The sequence below is a fragment of the Odocoileus virginianus genome, chromosome 3 (assembly GCF_023699985.2).
Source record: "Odocoileus virginianus isolate 20LAN1187 ecotype Illinois chromosome 3, Ovbor_1.2, whole genome shotgun sequence".
In the NCBI taxonomy this organism is placed as follows: domain Eukaryota; kingdom Metazoa; phylum Chordata; class Mammalia; order Artiodactyla; family Cervidae; genus Odocoileus; species Odocoileus virginianus.
The window spans coordinates 99,806,128-99,822,594 of record NC_069676.1 but is presented as its reverse complement, the minus strand read 5'-3'; the positions used below and the strand labels follow the sequence as shown (position 1 = coordinate 99,822,594).

The window sequence follows — 16,467 nt, the reverse complement described above, 5'->3', positions numbered from 1 at the left end:
AAGGTGAGCAGCCCCTTATCAGCAGGATGCTCTAAACTCAGAGAACCAGAAAGTGAGAGTCGCTCAGGTGTGTCTGGCCCTGTGACCCCAGGGACTGTACAGTCAATGGGATTCTCCAGACCAGAATACTGGTGTGGGTAGCCTTTCCCTTCTCCAGGGGATCTTCCCAACCCAGGGGTTGAACCCGGATCTCCTGCATTGCAGCAGATTCTTTACCAGCTGAGCCACCCAGGGAGTGGGGAGAACCAGAAGACCCCTAGATTCTTCATTATGTGGTGTGAGGCTGTGATTGGTGCTTTGCAGATCAGTGAGGTGATTGATTTAAAAAGTTTCTACTTGACCATGGAATGGGTGTTTGTGCTTGTTTTAATGGTCCCGGTACCCCTACTCCCAGCCAAATGTACAATTTCAGCAGTAAACTGAATAAAGGAGTATGAATTTGGGTTATGTGACAAATGTTTAAGACATGAGATGAATTTTTCATTTTAATCTGACAAATTTTATTTTTAAAATCCGTATCTTTTTTTTTTCAATTGAAGCATAGTTGATTTTACAATGTTGTGTTAGTTTCTGGTGTATGGCAAAGTGATCCAGTTTTATAAATAAATATATATATATATGTCCATTTGTTTATATAAATGATATATATCATCTACTTATTTATATATATAAATGTTCACTATTAATTTTCTAAGGAAAGCAACATAAGAATTTACATATAAATTTTAACTAAAATAGAGTTGATTGTAAAGTGATTTCTCTGGAATCACAGAAATTAACTCTACCTACATCCTGACAAATATATATATATATTTCATTCTTTGCCATTTATTTTTTTATAACATATGGACTGTAGTTCCCTATGCTACACACTCGGACCTTGTTGTTCATCTATTTTATATAGAGTAGGTCGTATCTGCTGACCCCAAACTCCTAATTTAGCCCTCCCTTCCTTTCTCCTGTGGTAACCGTAAGGTTGTCTTCTATGTCCGTGAGTCTGTTTCTGTTTTGTAAGTAAGTTCATTTGCATAGTTTAGATTCCACATGTAGCATCATGTGGTATTTATCTTCCTGACTTACTTCACTCAGTATAATAATCTCTAGGTCCATCCATGTTCCTGCCAATGGCAATGTTTCATTGTTTTTTATGGCTGAGTACTATTCCATTGTGTGTGCATACATCTCCTTTATTCTCTCATCTGTCTCTGGACATTTAGGTTATGACCATGTCTTGGCTATTGCAGGTAGTGCTGCTGTGAACACTGGGTGCATGCATCCTTTCAAATCACAGTTTCCTCCCAGTTTGCCCAGGAGTGGGATTGCTGGATCATATGGTAATCTTTTTTTAAGGAACCTCCATACTCCACCTGCAGTGCAGGAGACCTGGGTTCAGTGCTTGGGCCGGGAAGATCTCCTGGAGAAGGGCATGGCAACCCACTCCAGTCTTCTTGCCTGGAGAATCCCACAGACAGAGGAGCCTGGCGGGCCACAGCCCAGGGGTCACAGAGAGTCGGACAGGACTTAGTGACTAAGCAGACACATACTGTTTTGCACCGTGGCTGTGCCAGTCTACATTCCCAACACGAGGGTGGGAGGGTTTCCTTTCCTCCACACCCTCCCCAGCATCGGAAGTCCAAATATCATTATAGGAAGATTCAGGTCTGGGTTTTCTTTGCCTGTTGCCCGTTAAACCTCTTTCTGGTTGCTGAAATTCTAACTGGGAACTTGAGGATGAAGTGTTTTAATTTTTTCCTCCCAGTTGCTGTGGTTGGCCTCTGGAGGACCTGTCAGGCCTGGGTAAAAGTCTCTCTGGCAAACACTCCCGTCACACCTTCACACGCCCAGGTGAAACTCGTGCTCCGTTACCATACAGATTCCCTCCTGGTATCCAGGAGGGCAACGCTGAACTGTGCTTCCTGTCTGTGTCCCCAGCTGAGACAGGCATGGCGCAAGGACAGAATCGGTGTGTCTTACAAACCTTTGTGTCCATAGCATCTAACAGGGCAACTGGTACATAGTAGGGATTCTGAAAGCATTTGAGTGGATGGATGAAGTGGAAAGATAAAGCTGCAGTGATATATAATAAATGGTTGCAGTACTTTCAGTTTTCAAATGTTCACTGTTAAGTTTCTAAGGAAAACAACATAAGAATTTACATATAAATTTTAACTAATATAGGGTTGATTATAAAGTGATTTCTCCAAAATCACAGAAATTAACTCTCCCTACCTCCTGACAAAGGCTGGGCACATTTTAAATTTTTACTTACATCCATCTTCAATCTTGCTCATCATTGATCCCAAGAGAATTTTCCTCATAAATTTACTTGTGTGACTATTACATTTTTAAATTTCTACGGGTTTTTTGGTGTTTTTAGTGCTTGTCTCTGCTTTTTTGTGACCAGTAATCTCATATTACTTGATATCTTCAAATATTACTAATAATTAACAATCACTATTTGTAAGTGGTATAAAGGCACCCTCTATTTGTCAGCCAAGGGGTGTGGGGGCTCCTTAACCTGGAACATGACGTGGAATAAAGCCACAGTCCCACTGTTTTTAAACCTTGAATGAAAGATTGAGTTATGCTGGTATACGGGAAAGGTTTTTATGCATTCTGGTGTTATTTTTGTTTTGCAGTGTGGTAACTAAGGAACCCGAGTAATCCTCACTTCCCAAGGCACACCCTCTCAGGCTGGCACGAAGGGTTAAGAAGTTATTTCATAGTTCAGGGCAGAGGCTGCGGAGGGAACTGACCTGACGTAACCCGAGCTGTGCGCACACGACGTGCTTCTAGTCTTGGCTCGTCAGCCCAAGGGTTAGAGTGTGATAGTCCAACCGCGCCGCAAGGGGTCTGCCACGGTAGCACTGTCATAGAGCTTGTCTGGTGATAGAGAAGAGGTGAGGAAGTAACGGAGGGGTCTGGGGGGAAGGGAGTCTTTATTTTAGACAAATAAGTGCATTGTACGCTCTTAATCCGCAGAACACTGGCGCTGATCCAATAGCTGAGGCTAATTGCGCCTCTGCAAACCGGTGAGAGAATTCAGTTCTTGCATGGACAGCTTATCATATGTCGGTGTTTGGTTATTCCAATGGGCCCCAGTGATTGCTATGTCCTGGACTAATAGGATTTCTCATATAAACATATATATATATATCTCTGAAAAACCTGTACGGACTCTAAGAAGTTCCCCCCAAAACAAACATTTAATCTTGCCTTGAGCTTGTGGTATCTTACAGCATCATTGGTAGAATCGGCTGTTGCATGTGGCAAAATCAAGTACATGAAGCTTGTAGTGAGTTCACCCCAGCTCAGAAACCAATAGAATAGCAGCGTAAATATCCATGTGTCACCGTTTCACACCACCCCTCATGAATAAGATATAAACCATCTCAAGAACCCGTAATTTTTATAATGAATTGGAATCACCTAAGTGCACTGTACTTGTGACATGCTCACTTGCTGTTGGAGGTCCCCAGGAAGGACACCATTTCCTGGATCAAACCACAGAGTGCAAATATTATACCCTAAATAACACACTAGTTACTGTAAATGTCAGTGGAGGGAGTTTTTCCTACTTTGATTTAATGAACGCCTACGGCAAAGCCAGCTGTTAGCACTTCTCAACTGCCTGTCCGAGCGAACGGGAAGACAGGGAGGGCTGGAAACGTCTCTCCCCTATCTACTTTGGCCTAAGAATTAAAGAGAGTTTTCAACAGGTGCGAAAGACCGACACCGGGGCCCCTTCCAGCTTGATGTCCTTTGTGTGGTGCCTTGATCGGTTCTTGTCCAGGCTGCGGGCCTGGAGTAACACAAGAAGATGGTTGGAAAATTAGTCTTGAGTCCTCTCACCTACAAAATCGGCATGTTAATTTTCTGGGCTCCCCCTGTAAGAAAGGGATGAGAGAAGGCGCTCTGAACAGAGGGTATCAGCAAGCTAACTGAGCCATGTGTGTTTTGGTTGATGGCATCTGTGTTCTCTGAACAAAGGAAGCACTTGAGGCAGACACACGGGGAGGGCAGCGTGCAGCCCCCATCACTGTAATTGCTGCCGTTTCTAGGAGGCGTCTGTAAACATGTGTGCCTGGTGAGGGTCTTACTGCCTAACCAATCCCTTTGACATTATGCTGGGTGCACGGAGGGGAGATAATCTTTCAAACACAAGGAAAGTTTACAGTCTGATTATCTTGAAAAGGAGAGGAAAGTTTCTTCCTCAAATGATTTATAACTTGAAACATGTTGTCATGTTTTGGTAAGCCCACTTTATTAATCCCATCCTTCTCTGTGGCAAGTCTTTAAAAAATAAATGTACCATTGCAACTCGGTGCTTTCTCAATAGCATATTGTACTTATAATGGCCTGATGGAAGTTGCTGGGCTCGGCTTAGTCATATAGGACGTGGAGCCAAGTTCGGAGGAAAACCTCTAATTGAATTACCTGCGAAACACTGACTGGCTCTCAGGACAGACGCAGCTTCGCTTTCCCAGCAGAACTGGGTCATGTTTAAGTTGGCCTTGTAGCTGTCCTTATTGGTTTTCCCCAGCACTTTGACCTTGGGCCCAGGGGGCCTGCGGGTCCTTTTCCTGCAGTGGAGGGAAGGCCAGTCCCGAGGCTCAAGCTTTATCTTCTTAGTTTAGAGGAAGCTGATTGCAGAGCAAGATAAAGGGAAGAGCCTTTGAAATGAGAATCGGAGGTGTTTTCCTGCAGATTACCAGTGTTCCTGCAAGATTCTTCCTCTCATGGAAAGGAGAAGATAGGCACAGGAAAGCAGCCCTTTTCTCTAGCCGTCAGTGTCCATCTGAGAAGTGTTTCTGTTTCACCTTCTGGGAGGAATTAAGAGCACGTTCCCGTTGCTCAGGAAAGAACTGACTGTAGACGCTTTGCATTGAAAATGAAGAGTAATCTGGCGGTGTTCTCTTTCCCCCTCGCTCTCTCTTCCGTCTCTCCCGCAGCCTCTGCGATCCCAGATAACGGAAGGCGGTCCTGTCTGAAGCTCAAGGTCTTCGTGCGGCCAACAAGTAAGTCCCGCCAATGACCGTCTCTGAGGGTGGCCTCACTGCGCATGCTCTATTGTGTGGTCTGGTTCACGGCGGTAAAACTGTTTTTTTACTGTAAATCCTGTGTGGTATCTGTTTTGTATATCAACCTCCATGTTTTAGTTTCCATCATATTTTTTCTCATCTTTTTTTTTTTTTTTTCATGATGCTTTTAAGTACACAGCAGTTGCTAACTTGTTGTTTCTCAGACTGTTGTACCTGCACAGTAAATGGGAACAATTCTGGCATTTGGATACATGCCGCTGATTGTAAACCAATCTCTCCGTAAATAAAAGGAAAAATTAGAAAGAAAGAAAAAAAAAGAAAGAAAAAGAAATGGGAGTTGAAGGGTGTCTTCACTAACATATTTGGCTGTTATCTCTATTTTTGTTATAGATAGCTGTATGAAAACTATAGGTGTTCATGATCGTGTTTTCGATGTTAACGACAAAGTAGAAAATTCATTAGAACCAGCAGGTTAGTATGCTTAGAGAATCTCTTTTAACAAGTGCATCTCTCTCTCTGGTACCTCCGGACTTTTTTTCCTTCCTTCTTCCCTGCATGTTTGCATGTTATAGTTGCCTGGCTTTTGCTCATTGCTAGTGATGCTAATGTTCCTTATTTCTACCTCATTCCTCCAGTATCTCTGTGTAATTAATGCATGTTAGACAAATTACGACTTTGCTTTTCTCTCGCCGTGGGTTGGACATAACGCAACATCCTCGTGTAGAAGCCCCATCAGAATGCTAGAGTCTCACTTCTTTTTACCATATCCTCTGAGCATGCTGGTGAATCACTGTGACTATTAATGGATCTGTTTTCGTATAATTCAAAGAAAATTTCTACTGTATGCGCTTATAAAAATTTCATATTAGATCCCAATCTTTGGATAAAAGTAATCAGACTGTTGCACAAAATAGCAACTAATTCAGCCTCGTTAGTTTTCTCTAGAAATTCACAGGCATCATTGAACTGCTCTGAAGGACTTCATTTTATTTCGAATATTATCTGTGCCACTGTCAATAGAAGCAGGCCTGGAGAAGGATAATCATGTTGCCTCCTAACACCACAAATTCACGCACCTGCTGCTCCCACGAATGTATCCACAGTAGTCTGTCATGCCAAACGTGATCCTTGATTACCAAGGCAAGACAAGTATTCAGGATAAATAAATTTTTCTGCTACTTTTATCTTCCACACACCCAAACTTTCCTGTCACTATGGAGAAAAATAAAACCCACTAAAGGAATCATTGGAGCATTTGCACTGCAGCCTACTGTGGATAATGTGAATCTGTAAACTCTCCATTTATTTGGTTATGAATTCAACCTGGCTCTTGAATGCAGTTAGATTGTGAGCTGGGGAGGGGGGAGGGGGCAGGGAGTCTTCTGTCCTGTCTTCATTGAGGAATCGCCTCAAAGCCCCTGTCCACCCTCCTACCTGTGGCCGCCCTTCCTCACCCGACTTGCTTGAGATCTTCACTCGTGTCCTTACCCGTCTCTTGTGACTGCCTCAAAGCTTAAGTGAAGGTCTCTCAATCATGTCCGACTCTTTGTGACCCCATGGACTGTACAGTCCATGGGATTCTCCAGGCCAGAATACTGGAGTGGGCAGCCTTTTCCTTCTCCAGTGGATCTTCCCGACCTAGGGATCAAACCTGGGTCTCCTGCATTGCAGGTGGATTCTTTACCAGCTGAGCCACCACGGAAGCCCAAGAATACTGGAGTGGGTAGCCTATCCCTTCTCCAGCGGATCTTCCCGACCTAGGGATCAAACCTGGGTCTCCTGCATTACAGGCGGATTCTTTACCAACTGAGCTACCAGGGAAGCCCTCAAAGCTTAAGGACAAAATTATTTCCTCTTCTCAGAAAGGTGTAAGCCTCCTCTTATGTAAAGACTTCTTTTTTTTTTTTTTTGGCCCACCTATTTGCAGTGGGACTTACCTTTCTGATGGCCTTGGACATGAAACAAGCTGTGACATCCGCTTTATCCTTTGAGTACTGTTGCTGGGACACACGGTCAGTGGGCCTTACGGAAATGTACCCTGAGTAGACGTGATGCCTCCGGACACACAAGAGCTTCTGCGTTGTAACTGACGCAAAGAGTCGGGCTTTCTCTCCAAGCATTCCTGTTTCTCGAAGGCAGGCCTCTTGTGCAAAGGAGAGGCATGTACAATAAGCTCTCAGAGGCCTTAGCGGCTCCCCAGGGATCCGTTAGCTGCCTTAGAAAAGTTGCAAGGAATGAGTGCTGACAGGGAGACATTTTAATTGTGTTCTGGAAATCTGGAAGCATTCCTGTGGCTTTTAAAGGTACCAGACCCTCCCAGGCTTGAGGCCGGGGGCCGTGGTAGGACCTGTGAATGAGCGGAGGTCTCTTTTTAAGGACCCAGGAGTTGACACTCTTCCTTTGGTAACTGAGCTGGTTATACCCAGATCCAGAAGTGATATATTTCTTAACTCCCATTCCTACGTTAGTATAAATGTAGGACACTCTTACCATCGCTTGACTGAGATGTCCATGCAGAGAACTTTATCGTCTTAGCTTTGTTCACAAGTTGCATGGAAGCTGACTGGCGGCGTTGGGCATGTTACAGACATAACTTATCCTGAATTAAGTTTTTTTGACACACGCTGTTGCAGACTGTAGGCAGAACTTTCCAGTAATCTTTTTTCCAGGTAAATCCCATTGCCCACTGAGGAAGCAAGAGACTATTTAGAAATATAACAGATAGCATTTTTTTTTTTTTTTTTTGGTAATAAAGAGGCACACAGAGGACCATTTAGACATTAGGAAATTACCTTTGAATTCAACTAATGATAAAAATGCAGGATCCTAAGATGCATTTATGTGCGAACATATTTCACGGTCTTTGGGGGAACAGGCTGTGTTTTCATTGGGCATTTAAATCCATAATGGCCCCCAAATCTATGCACTCATAGCTGATACAAGTTTGCAAAACTTGGACAGACTGTGGTCAGACCCTGTGTGTTGGGGATGGACGCGCAGGTGTACCTTTAAGAAAAGTGCCTTGAGGCAGTGAGGACTATATTTAAGGGTGTTCTGGTGAGCATCTTCACTAAAAAAGTAAGACAAGCTTGAGCTATGATCCCTGGCTGTATGAATACAATAATAGCCTTGCTACTTCCCCGAGTTCCTTAGGAAATTCAGGCTTGCAGCTCTGACCCACGGTGTCGGATGGTTGAGTGTAGACCAGACTTTATGAAGCCAGCAAGGCTGAAAGGATCCCGCTGCATGTTCTCAGCAATGCATACTAATTCACCTGTCTTCGGAATGTGTTTCTCTTTTTGTTTGCTTGCACACTCTGCCTGCCAGTTTCCTGTCATCAGGGATACAGGATGATCTCAGGGCAGAAATACAACACAGAACATGCTCCAAAACATCGCCAGCGTTCTCTCAGTGAACCACTGAAACCCTCGTGGCATGGAATCCTGTAGCCAGGAGGCGAGACTTGATTTGGCTTCCGAAGTGAAGTGTTTTCTTCCTCCAAGCCACGATCACTGTTACCAGTTGTAGAAATTCTCTCGTGTTTAGGTGTAATTTCTGTTGGGTTAGGTTTTGCTTGTGACTTCCTCTTTAGAATTCTGAACTTTGCTCAGACTTAACCCAAATGACAGCCTGGCTTTCATCTTGCTTCCTGGAGGCCACAGGATTGCCCAGCACCGAGGCCCTGTTTAATCACAGATTGCTCATAGAATCCCAAGCCAGGACTAGTGTGTTACGGTGAGAAGAGATGAGCCCTGATGCCCTAAGGGGACTGAGTTTTGTTTTTTTTTTTTCCTTTGAGGCCAAGATGGTACTTACTGGTTGGTGGCTGAGAAAAAGACTAGGCTCGAAAGGCACATTTAGCCTCGTGGTTTCTCTCATGTGGGAAACCAAAGTTTTCCTCTCAAAGGTCCGCAAGGTTCGTTCCCCTGTCTGTGCTGTGGGGGCCTAGAGCACAGCCAGCCCTCACTGGGCACCCTGACCTGGTGGGGACGGTGGCCCCCTTCAAGCTCACTGAGCATCTACCTGTTTCTTGGGTACCTTTCATCAGTCCATGACCCAACTTTTCAAGGAAGAGGATTGGGTAATAGGTTAGTGAAAATAAGACGGAGAGGAACCCAGTGGCTGATGTAATTTCAGGCATATCAATACAGTACACGTGGTATTTCAAAATGAACCCTGAGAATCCTTAGGGTTTATGGTTCTTTCACAGTTAAGCCCAAAGTCCTCTATTATTCCGAATAATAACAGATTGGTGCTCTTATGACACTGATTTGGATTTTCTTTTCAGGGCTATTCAAGGGCATTTACATTTACCTCCTAACTCCAGATTTAGTGCATCCGCAAGGCTCAGAGCAGGGCAGAGAGTCTACAAGTCTTTGATTACATCATGCAGGGGCTTTCTCTCCCCCTCTGCATCCATTTAAGTCCCATTCTTGCTTCCTGACCTTTTCTACTCTCCTCGGCTACTAGGTATTCCACACAGGTTTGCTCAGGTCCAGGAGAGGAGAGCAGGTCTGACACAAGGATGCAGCACTTTCTCCACGTGGGGACAGGCTAACATGATAAGAGCAGAAGCCTCAGCGCTGAGAAGACACGTTTCTAAGTTGATAGAGGGAGAGAAAGTAATGAACAGAAGCAGCCCACGAGTGCCCAGCTCAAGTAGAAGCCAGCCCGAGCCTAAAAGGCAGTCGCTTTAGGACAAATAACAAGGGAACGTGCTCTACCTGGTAAAGAAGAGGCATGTGACGTGATGTGGAAACAGAGGTGCATTTAAGAGAGTGAACCCATCGAGGGGTTGGAGCTGGGGTTTAGGGATGATCTTTGAGGTCTGCAGAGTTGGGAACAACCAGGGCAGTCTCACTTGCTGTTCCCTCTGACCGACCACTGCGTGAGCCCACCCTGCCAACCCCGAAGCTCCCGCAGGAAGCCCCACGGGTGCTAAAATGAAACCTACCAGAGAACCCGCTGGTGGCCCCAGCGCAGGTCAGGGATCACTGGATCTAAGAGCAGGGGAGCGGCCGGGTGGAGGGAGGGGGGCGGGCCACACGAGAGCGTAGTGAGGTGCACCTGTGGGTGCTAATTGCCGCAGAGGTGCTGTCTCCTGGTTAAGCCTGTTAATCATGCCACGCCGGGAGGCTGTCCAGAGTCAGAGGCAGTCTCCCAGAGCACTTGATGGCTAAATAAAAGAAGCTTACTTCACTTAATCCATTTTATTTAGGGGAAAATTTGCATCCACGTTGATGATTTATGTGCCCAGCTTCAGCCTGATAAAAAATAGTCAAGTTCAAGTCATTTAATCCTGAAGATACAGGGTCTGTAATAGAAATAGCACCATAATTGATTCCTAATGGTAGGCAAGCCAGCGGGCACCGATTTATTTAGGCTCGGCGAGCATCACGTATCGTTGAGTTAAAATGCTCCTTTATTATTTAATTCTTCACCTTTGAAAATGCATCTAGACGTCCAGCAGCCAGGCATTCAAAAACACTAATCCTGTGAAACCGCTAAAAGAGGGAAAGGGGCGTCGGGTTCTGGCTAACCACTAATACGCCAGCATTAACTGCGTCCCGCCACGCCCGCCCCGCCCGGCTACTCGCTTCTGCCTGGCTTCTTGGGCCTTTAGAAGGCCGGCTCAGACGGCAGGTTTGCGCATGGTGTGTGTGACTGCCAGCGGACGCAAGCAGCTCACGGGCCAGACGTTACCGCGCCTGCACGTTTTTCTCCGCCTCAGGTTTTAAGGACACCGTTCATGTTGCCGAGAAAGTCCAATTTTCTCTGCCTCTCCCTTTGTTTGCTGTAAATAATGAGTGATTATGCAGACATGAAAGTCAATGGTGGCACAAGCTTCATTACCCTACTTTGCAGAGGGTGGCGAGGTCTGCGAACAGCAGGCTGCTGCTCCAAGAGAGAGTTATTAAAGATGTGAAATCTCACTGGAACGTGTGCTTTCTGTTCGGACAGATGACACCGTCCACGAATCCGCCGAGCCATCCCGCGGCGAGAACGCCGCACAGACACCGAGGATACCCAGCCGCCTGTTGGCGATCCTGCTGTTCGTCCTGGCGATGCTTTTGACGTTATAGCACAGTCTCCTCCCGTCACCTGTCCCCGAGAACATCAGGGTCTTGGAACGCCAGAGATCCACCTAACTGCTCATCCTAAGAAGGGACTTGTTATTGGTTTTTTTCTTGGCAGATGTCAGATTTTGTTTGTTTGTTTGTTTTTATTTCTTTCAGCCTGAATTCTAAGCAACAACTCGGGGCTTGGGGGGGTGGGTGGTGGTGGTGGTGTGCTAAAGTAGTTCCTGCCTCCCTCACCCCGGCCCCGGCCCCGGCCCCTGCCCTCCCTCACCCCCTTCCAAATTACACGGACTCCAGATGAACATGCCAGAGTGTCGGAGGGACCCCAGTGGGCGTCCGCTCCCGTGCGTCCTCCTGCGAGCGCTCCCCTCTGCCGGCCGGCTGCCCGCGGCGCGCGGACCCGCAGGACAGATGCAGAGGCCGCCGCGGGTGGGGAGGCCCGGGGGCGTTCCCCTGGTCCCGGAGGTTCATGCCTTCTCCTCCGGGACTGTAGGACGCAGGGCCCCGCATCAGCCCGTCGAGTCCAGAGGGGAGGTGTTAAGAGATCAGACTACACCGTTTCCTCTAGGAGCGCATACACGCACAGGCTTCTCAAAGGTTGAGACCCTGGTTTGGTTTTGTTTTCGTTTACAGATGACTGTCTTAAACCATCCTTGGCGGCAAAACTTGCGCTCCGTACAAGAAGCCTTTTGGTCTAGGAGGCGGGTCAGGGGCCGGAATGCTAGCACAGAGCCAGCGTGACAGCAGAAACCAGGATGGGTGGGGGCCATGTAACGTGTGATGAGTGCCTCTAATTTTTTTGGTGACTGGGCAATGCACACCAGATGATTTTATTTTTTCTTTTTTTTCCTTTGAATACAGATCACCATGGTGCTACAACTTTTTTTCTTTTTTTTTTTTTTAAAGAACCTGAAAGAGGCATTTTTATGAATAAAGTGACCTTCCCCGAGGCTGAGAAGCCAGGGTCGATGAGTGTATTACCGAATAGCTTTGCATACTCCTTTGGGGAACCACGTGTACCAAGGAAAGGATGTCAGGGGCCAGAGGGGACGCAATCTGGCTTTGCTGGAGGGCCAGCGTGGTGTGGCCTTTCCCCAGCTCCCACCCTGGTGCCCACACTCGGCTCCGCACTCCACGACTCCAGGGGCGCCGACATGCAGCCCTGCTCCCGGGAGTCAGTCTGTACTACTTGGGAGGGCTAAAGGGAAATTTGGAATAAAGATTCCAAACTGTGGAAAGAGAAAATTCAAGAGTTGATTTTATATCCTTTCCCTTTCTGACACAGCCTGAAGCCTAGGGGGAACATGTGTTTATCTGTGGGAGATAAACAGGATGGAGTCCCAAAGACTTTAACAAAATATTTTTTTAAAAATCCACTAGAATAGAAAATACATTATTTAGATATACTTTATTCTGAGAGTGAGTATATATGCTTGTCCTATTTAAACTTGTGAGAAAAAAAAGTGGTATCCCTTGATACATTTAGAAATATGGGGGGGTTATCTTGTTTCATTGTGGGGGTGGGGAGAGAGGATAATAAATCGGCCAACGGGAATGTTACCAGGAAATGCAAGCCTTGGGGGTTTCTACTGCAGAGGGTGTCACGAACTTTGAACTCCAAAATCTGAGACAGGGAAAAGTGTCAGACCTATGGAAAAGAAATTAAGCCTTTTTTTTTTTTTTTTGCTGTGGCAGGACACGTCAGTAGAAATCATGCCTTTCAAAAACAAAACCAATAAAATGCAAGGATCGTGTAAGATGTGAAAAATTGGAAGCATTCCAGCACAATAAGGGTTTTTTTAAAAATTTTTTGTTTTTAATGTACATGTTTAAAAAAAAAAGAGGGGTCATATTATGGACAGATTTTATGAATGGGAATTTGCTAAAGAACTGTGAGTGGTTCTCGATTAGAGAAATATGTGAGTGAAAGGCAGCTGTAAAGGCGCGGCACCCTGGAGAGTTGTGCGCACGTTGGAGTGTAAGCTGGGTCCCTCGATCCGTCTGGAGCGGATGTTCAGGCTCCACACGTCTGCTCGCACGTGGAACCGTGTGAGTGGGACTTGGAACCGTGTGAGTGCGGTTGCCAGCCTCGCAGATGCAATCAGTCCTGTTCCCCCAGACACTAGGAACGTCTCTGGAGTGGCAGAGTCTTATCACAGAAGGCAGCCACCATTTCACTGAAACAAAAGCTCACAGCATTGGATTATTATTATTATTTTTTTTGCATTAACTATTTATATACTTGGAGCTCTCAGTAATACTCAGTAATATTTCTTTTCTTATTAATAGTTACAGGCTTGTTGGTCCAGTGGGATTTGGGTAAGGCGGGGGGGAGACGCCTTCTAAAATGGATCAATAGTCAGAACCAAAATTATACTGCATGTTCTATAACCGCAAGGAAATCAAACGATCCTGTAATGATTCCAGTTTAGTCATAACTACATTAGCAGTGCTAATTTCATTTTAGAAATGGTGACTTCTGTGGCTTTTCTAGCATTTGTCTCTAACAGATGATGAAGTAATTACTCATGGCCCTCTCTGCCATTGTCTCTCATTTTTCACAGTGAAATTAGACCCCTTTGCTTCACCACTGTGCCATGACAAATTAAATGTAAAAGGGAAAAAAAAAGGCAAGACTACCCACACCAGTAGAAACGTGCTTCTCTGCCTATAAGCGGCGTAACTGTAGGTAGCGCTTGCCGTGGAGCTTTCAGGATGACTGGTATCAGACAGTTTTCATTTTGTCCAAAAAGTGCTGATGGCCTTTTGTGATCGTGTTACAACCCTCAAGGGCCTTAGGAGGATGTCGACGCAACTTTGTAGTGGCTTTTAATTTCAAAACCAAGTCAGACTCTGAAGGGCAGCTTTCGCTGCCTCTCAGCCCCAGTTAGTCAAACCCCGGCGACCTTTGCCAAGGGCTTTGCAGCGTGAAGCAGGGAAATAAGGATCTGTCTGTTTAGTGGATACCGTGTATCCTTTACTAGACCAGGTAACAGTCCGTGTTAGTTTAGACTATTGTTTTGTACTGTACTTTCTTGGGTGGCAGAAGAAAGAAAAGTTAAACGTTAAAAAAGAAAAAAAAAACTGCGTTCTTTAAATTCTGTATTATTAGCAACCTCTGTTGTATATAGTGTTTGATAATAAAGTATTAATTTGATTCTTATGTCTTTTGTAAGTGAGAACAATAGTCTTTCAGGATACAAAACATGCATTGAGGCTTTGAAACATCCAATGTATTCATAGCTAAGAAGAGTCACAAGCGGCTGAGACACTGCTCCATACAGGACTCACGTGTGGTCATCGCCTTCCCAATCTTAAGACTCCACCATCTTGGGACCTGGAACAACATGACTTTTTTTGATCGATAGTTTGTCCTCAATGTTTTCAAGGTCTGATGCTGGAGCCCATGGTGTTTCCCGCCCCCCGCCCCCCCTCCCCCAGCATGTTGGTCTGCAAAGGTTTCGGGAATTCAGTCACAGTTCTGTACTTTGGTTTCCTCTTTGTGGGGGGGTTTTCATAGACGACTGTTTCCATTTTCCTCCAGGAAGAGGCTTGTCACTGTCACGGGCAGCCAAAGCGTGGGAAAGATTGCAAACCCGTTCCCTTGAGAAGGTTGGCCGAGGGCTCTTCCTCTCTGCGTCACCAGCCGAGGCAGAGCCGCACCGAACCTGTGGATTTTCAGGGACTTTGGTTTTCTCTGGTGCCTTAGCCACGGCAGCAGCCATTTTTATTAGTTTACCCAAATTTTAAAAACAAAAAGCAGTTTAGACTTTCTTCCCTCCATTCATTGCTCTCAGAGCTGTGATCGCTGATTTTTTTTTTTTTTTCTTTTGGAAACCACCTCCACAAAAACCCTCGTTTGCCGACAACCCCCTTTTCTTTCTTTATTTCATTTTATGTTTCGTCTCTCGCCTTCCTCCCACGTTTTGCTTTCCCGCAGAACCGTGAATGGGCAGGTCCGTCTCTGGTTTGGCATCACTGAGTTTTTCCCATGCGTCTGCCCCAGAGCTGCTCGGATGTGAGACGAATCTCTCTCCAGTGGGCGTGCCCCGTCGTCTGTGCAGTGTAATAGATGCTGGCATGTTGGAGGCTACCCATGAGTCAAAACCCGCGCTCCATGCTTTGCTCGTGACACCGCATTGAAGCCACTCATTGTGTGTGCGTCTGGGTGTGGAGTCCAGCCCCGTGTGGTCCTGCGCTTGTACTGCCCGCTTTGCAGCTCCTTGGCACTTGCTCATCGAGTGCTGTTTTGAAATGCTGACATTATATAAACGTAAAAGAAAATGTAAAAAAGAAAAAAAAAAAAACAATACAAAACACACACAGACAAACCCATAAGATCTGTATTTGTATATACACGTGTCCGTACAAGTATACCTAAATAAAAATTAAAGATTTTCATCATTTTAATTGGAGCCCTCCTTCTACTTCTTTGTTCCTTGAATGACGCCTTTATTTCAGGGGCTACTTGCACTCTGCTGAATTTTTTCAAAATCCTTGTGGATAGAAAAGATAATACGACATGCACAACAGAAGGCCTGAGAAGGTCAAAGAATGCAGGGTTCAAAATGGCCAAGTATCTAGGCACATTCCAATTATTCTGGTGAGAAAATGGTGAGACTTCAGCCTTGTCTCAGTATTTGAGCCTTAAAATAGGCACTATGACAAGCCCTGCATCCTAAAATCAGTGTTCACTGCAAAAGCTAAATACAAGCTGTGTTCTTTTACTTTGCACCTGTTTTTTTCACCTCATCAAGAAAAAGACAAAAATAATCACTTTATGGAAAATATCTGATACTTCCAAAAGAGAATGGCAGTAATAATAATAATAATCACCTCTGTATAATCCTAAACCACCATTCTCACTACCAAGGAAAAGTAATTTACTACCATATGACCTTGGGCAAGTGACATAACATCTTTGTTTCCTTATCAGTAAATAGTGGATTTATAGAAATGATCTTAATTTTTAAAATAGTGCCCTTGCTGGACACTGCCAAGCCCATTCTGCCTCAGACTGATAATGAGTTTTCTGTCTTTGCTGATGACATTGCTATAAGCACAATTTGAGAATTTCAGCTGTAGAAGGGAGAAAGCCTCAGATGTCTGACATAATAGACAACCTAATGCATTTCAAGACTTGGCTTTAATTATACCATGTTAACATTAAACTCATTGAAAGCTTTTTATTATACTTAATTATTTGACAGGGCACTAAACACTAATTATAACTTACAGTAACCTTTTTTGCTAATGAAGAATGACAGCATTATAGAATGAGGAACAACTCATTAAAAAAAAAAAAAAAGATGTACTGGACTACCTATGTGATATTTTCGAACCAG

General features: G+C 45.0%; 1 protein-coding gene across 2 annotated transcripts in view; it reads left to right on the top strand.

The window, feature by feature from the left end:
- Window positions 1–15,532, top strand: part of EFNA5 (ephrin A5) — a 287,282-nt gene extending 271,750 nt beyond the window's left edge. Inside the window, exons 3-5 of one of the 2 annotated variants that reach the window (XM_070465876.1) lie at window positions 4,953–5,018; window positions 5,433–5,513; window positions 11,004–15,532. In XM_070465876.1, coding sequence (XP_070321977.1) covers window positions 4,953–5,018; window positions 5,433–5,513; window positions 11,004–11,125 — 269 coding nt within the window. In that variant the 3' untranslated portion in view covers window positions 11,126–15,532. The remainder of the gene's footprint in view (window positions 1–4,952; window positions 5,019–5,432; window positions 5,514–11,003) is intronic. The other variant, XM_070465877.1, reaches the window with a different exon arrangement.
- The last annotated feature ends 935 nt before the right edge of the window (window positions 15,533–16,467 follow it).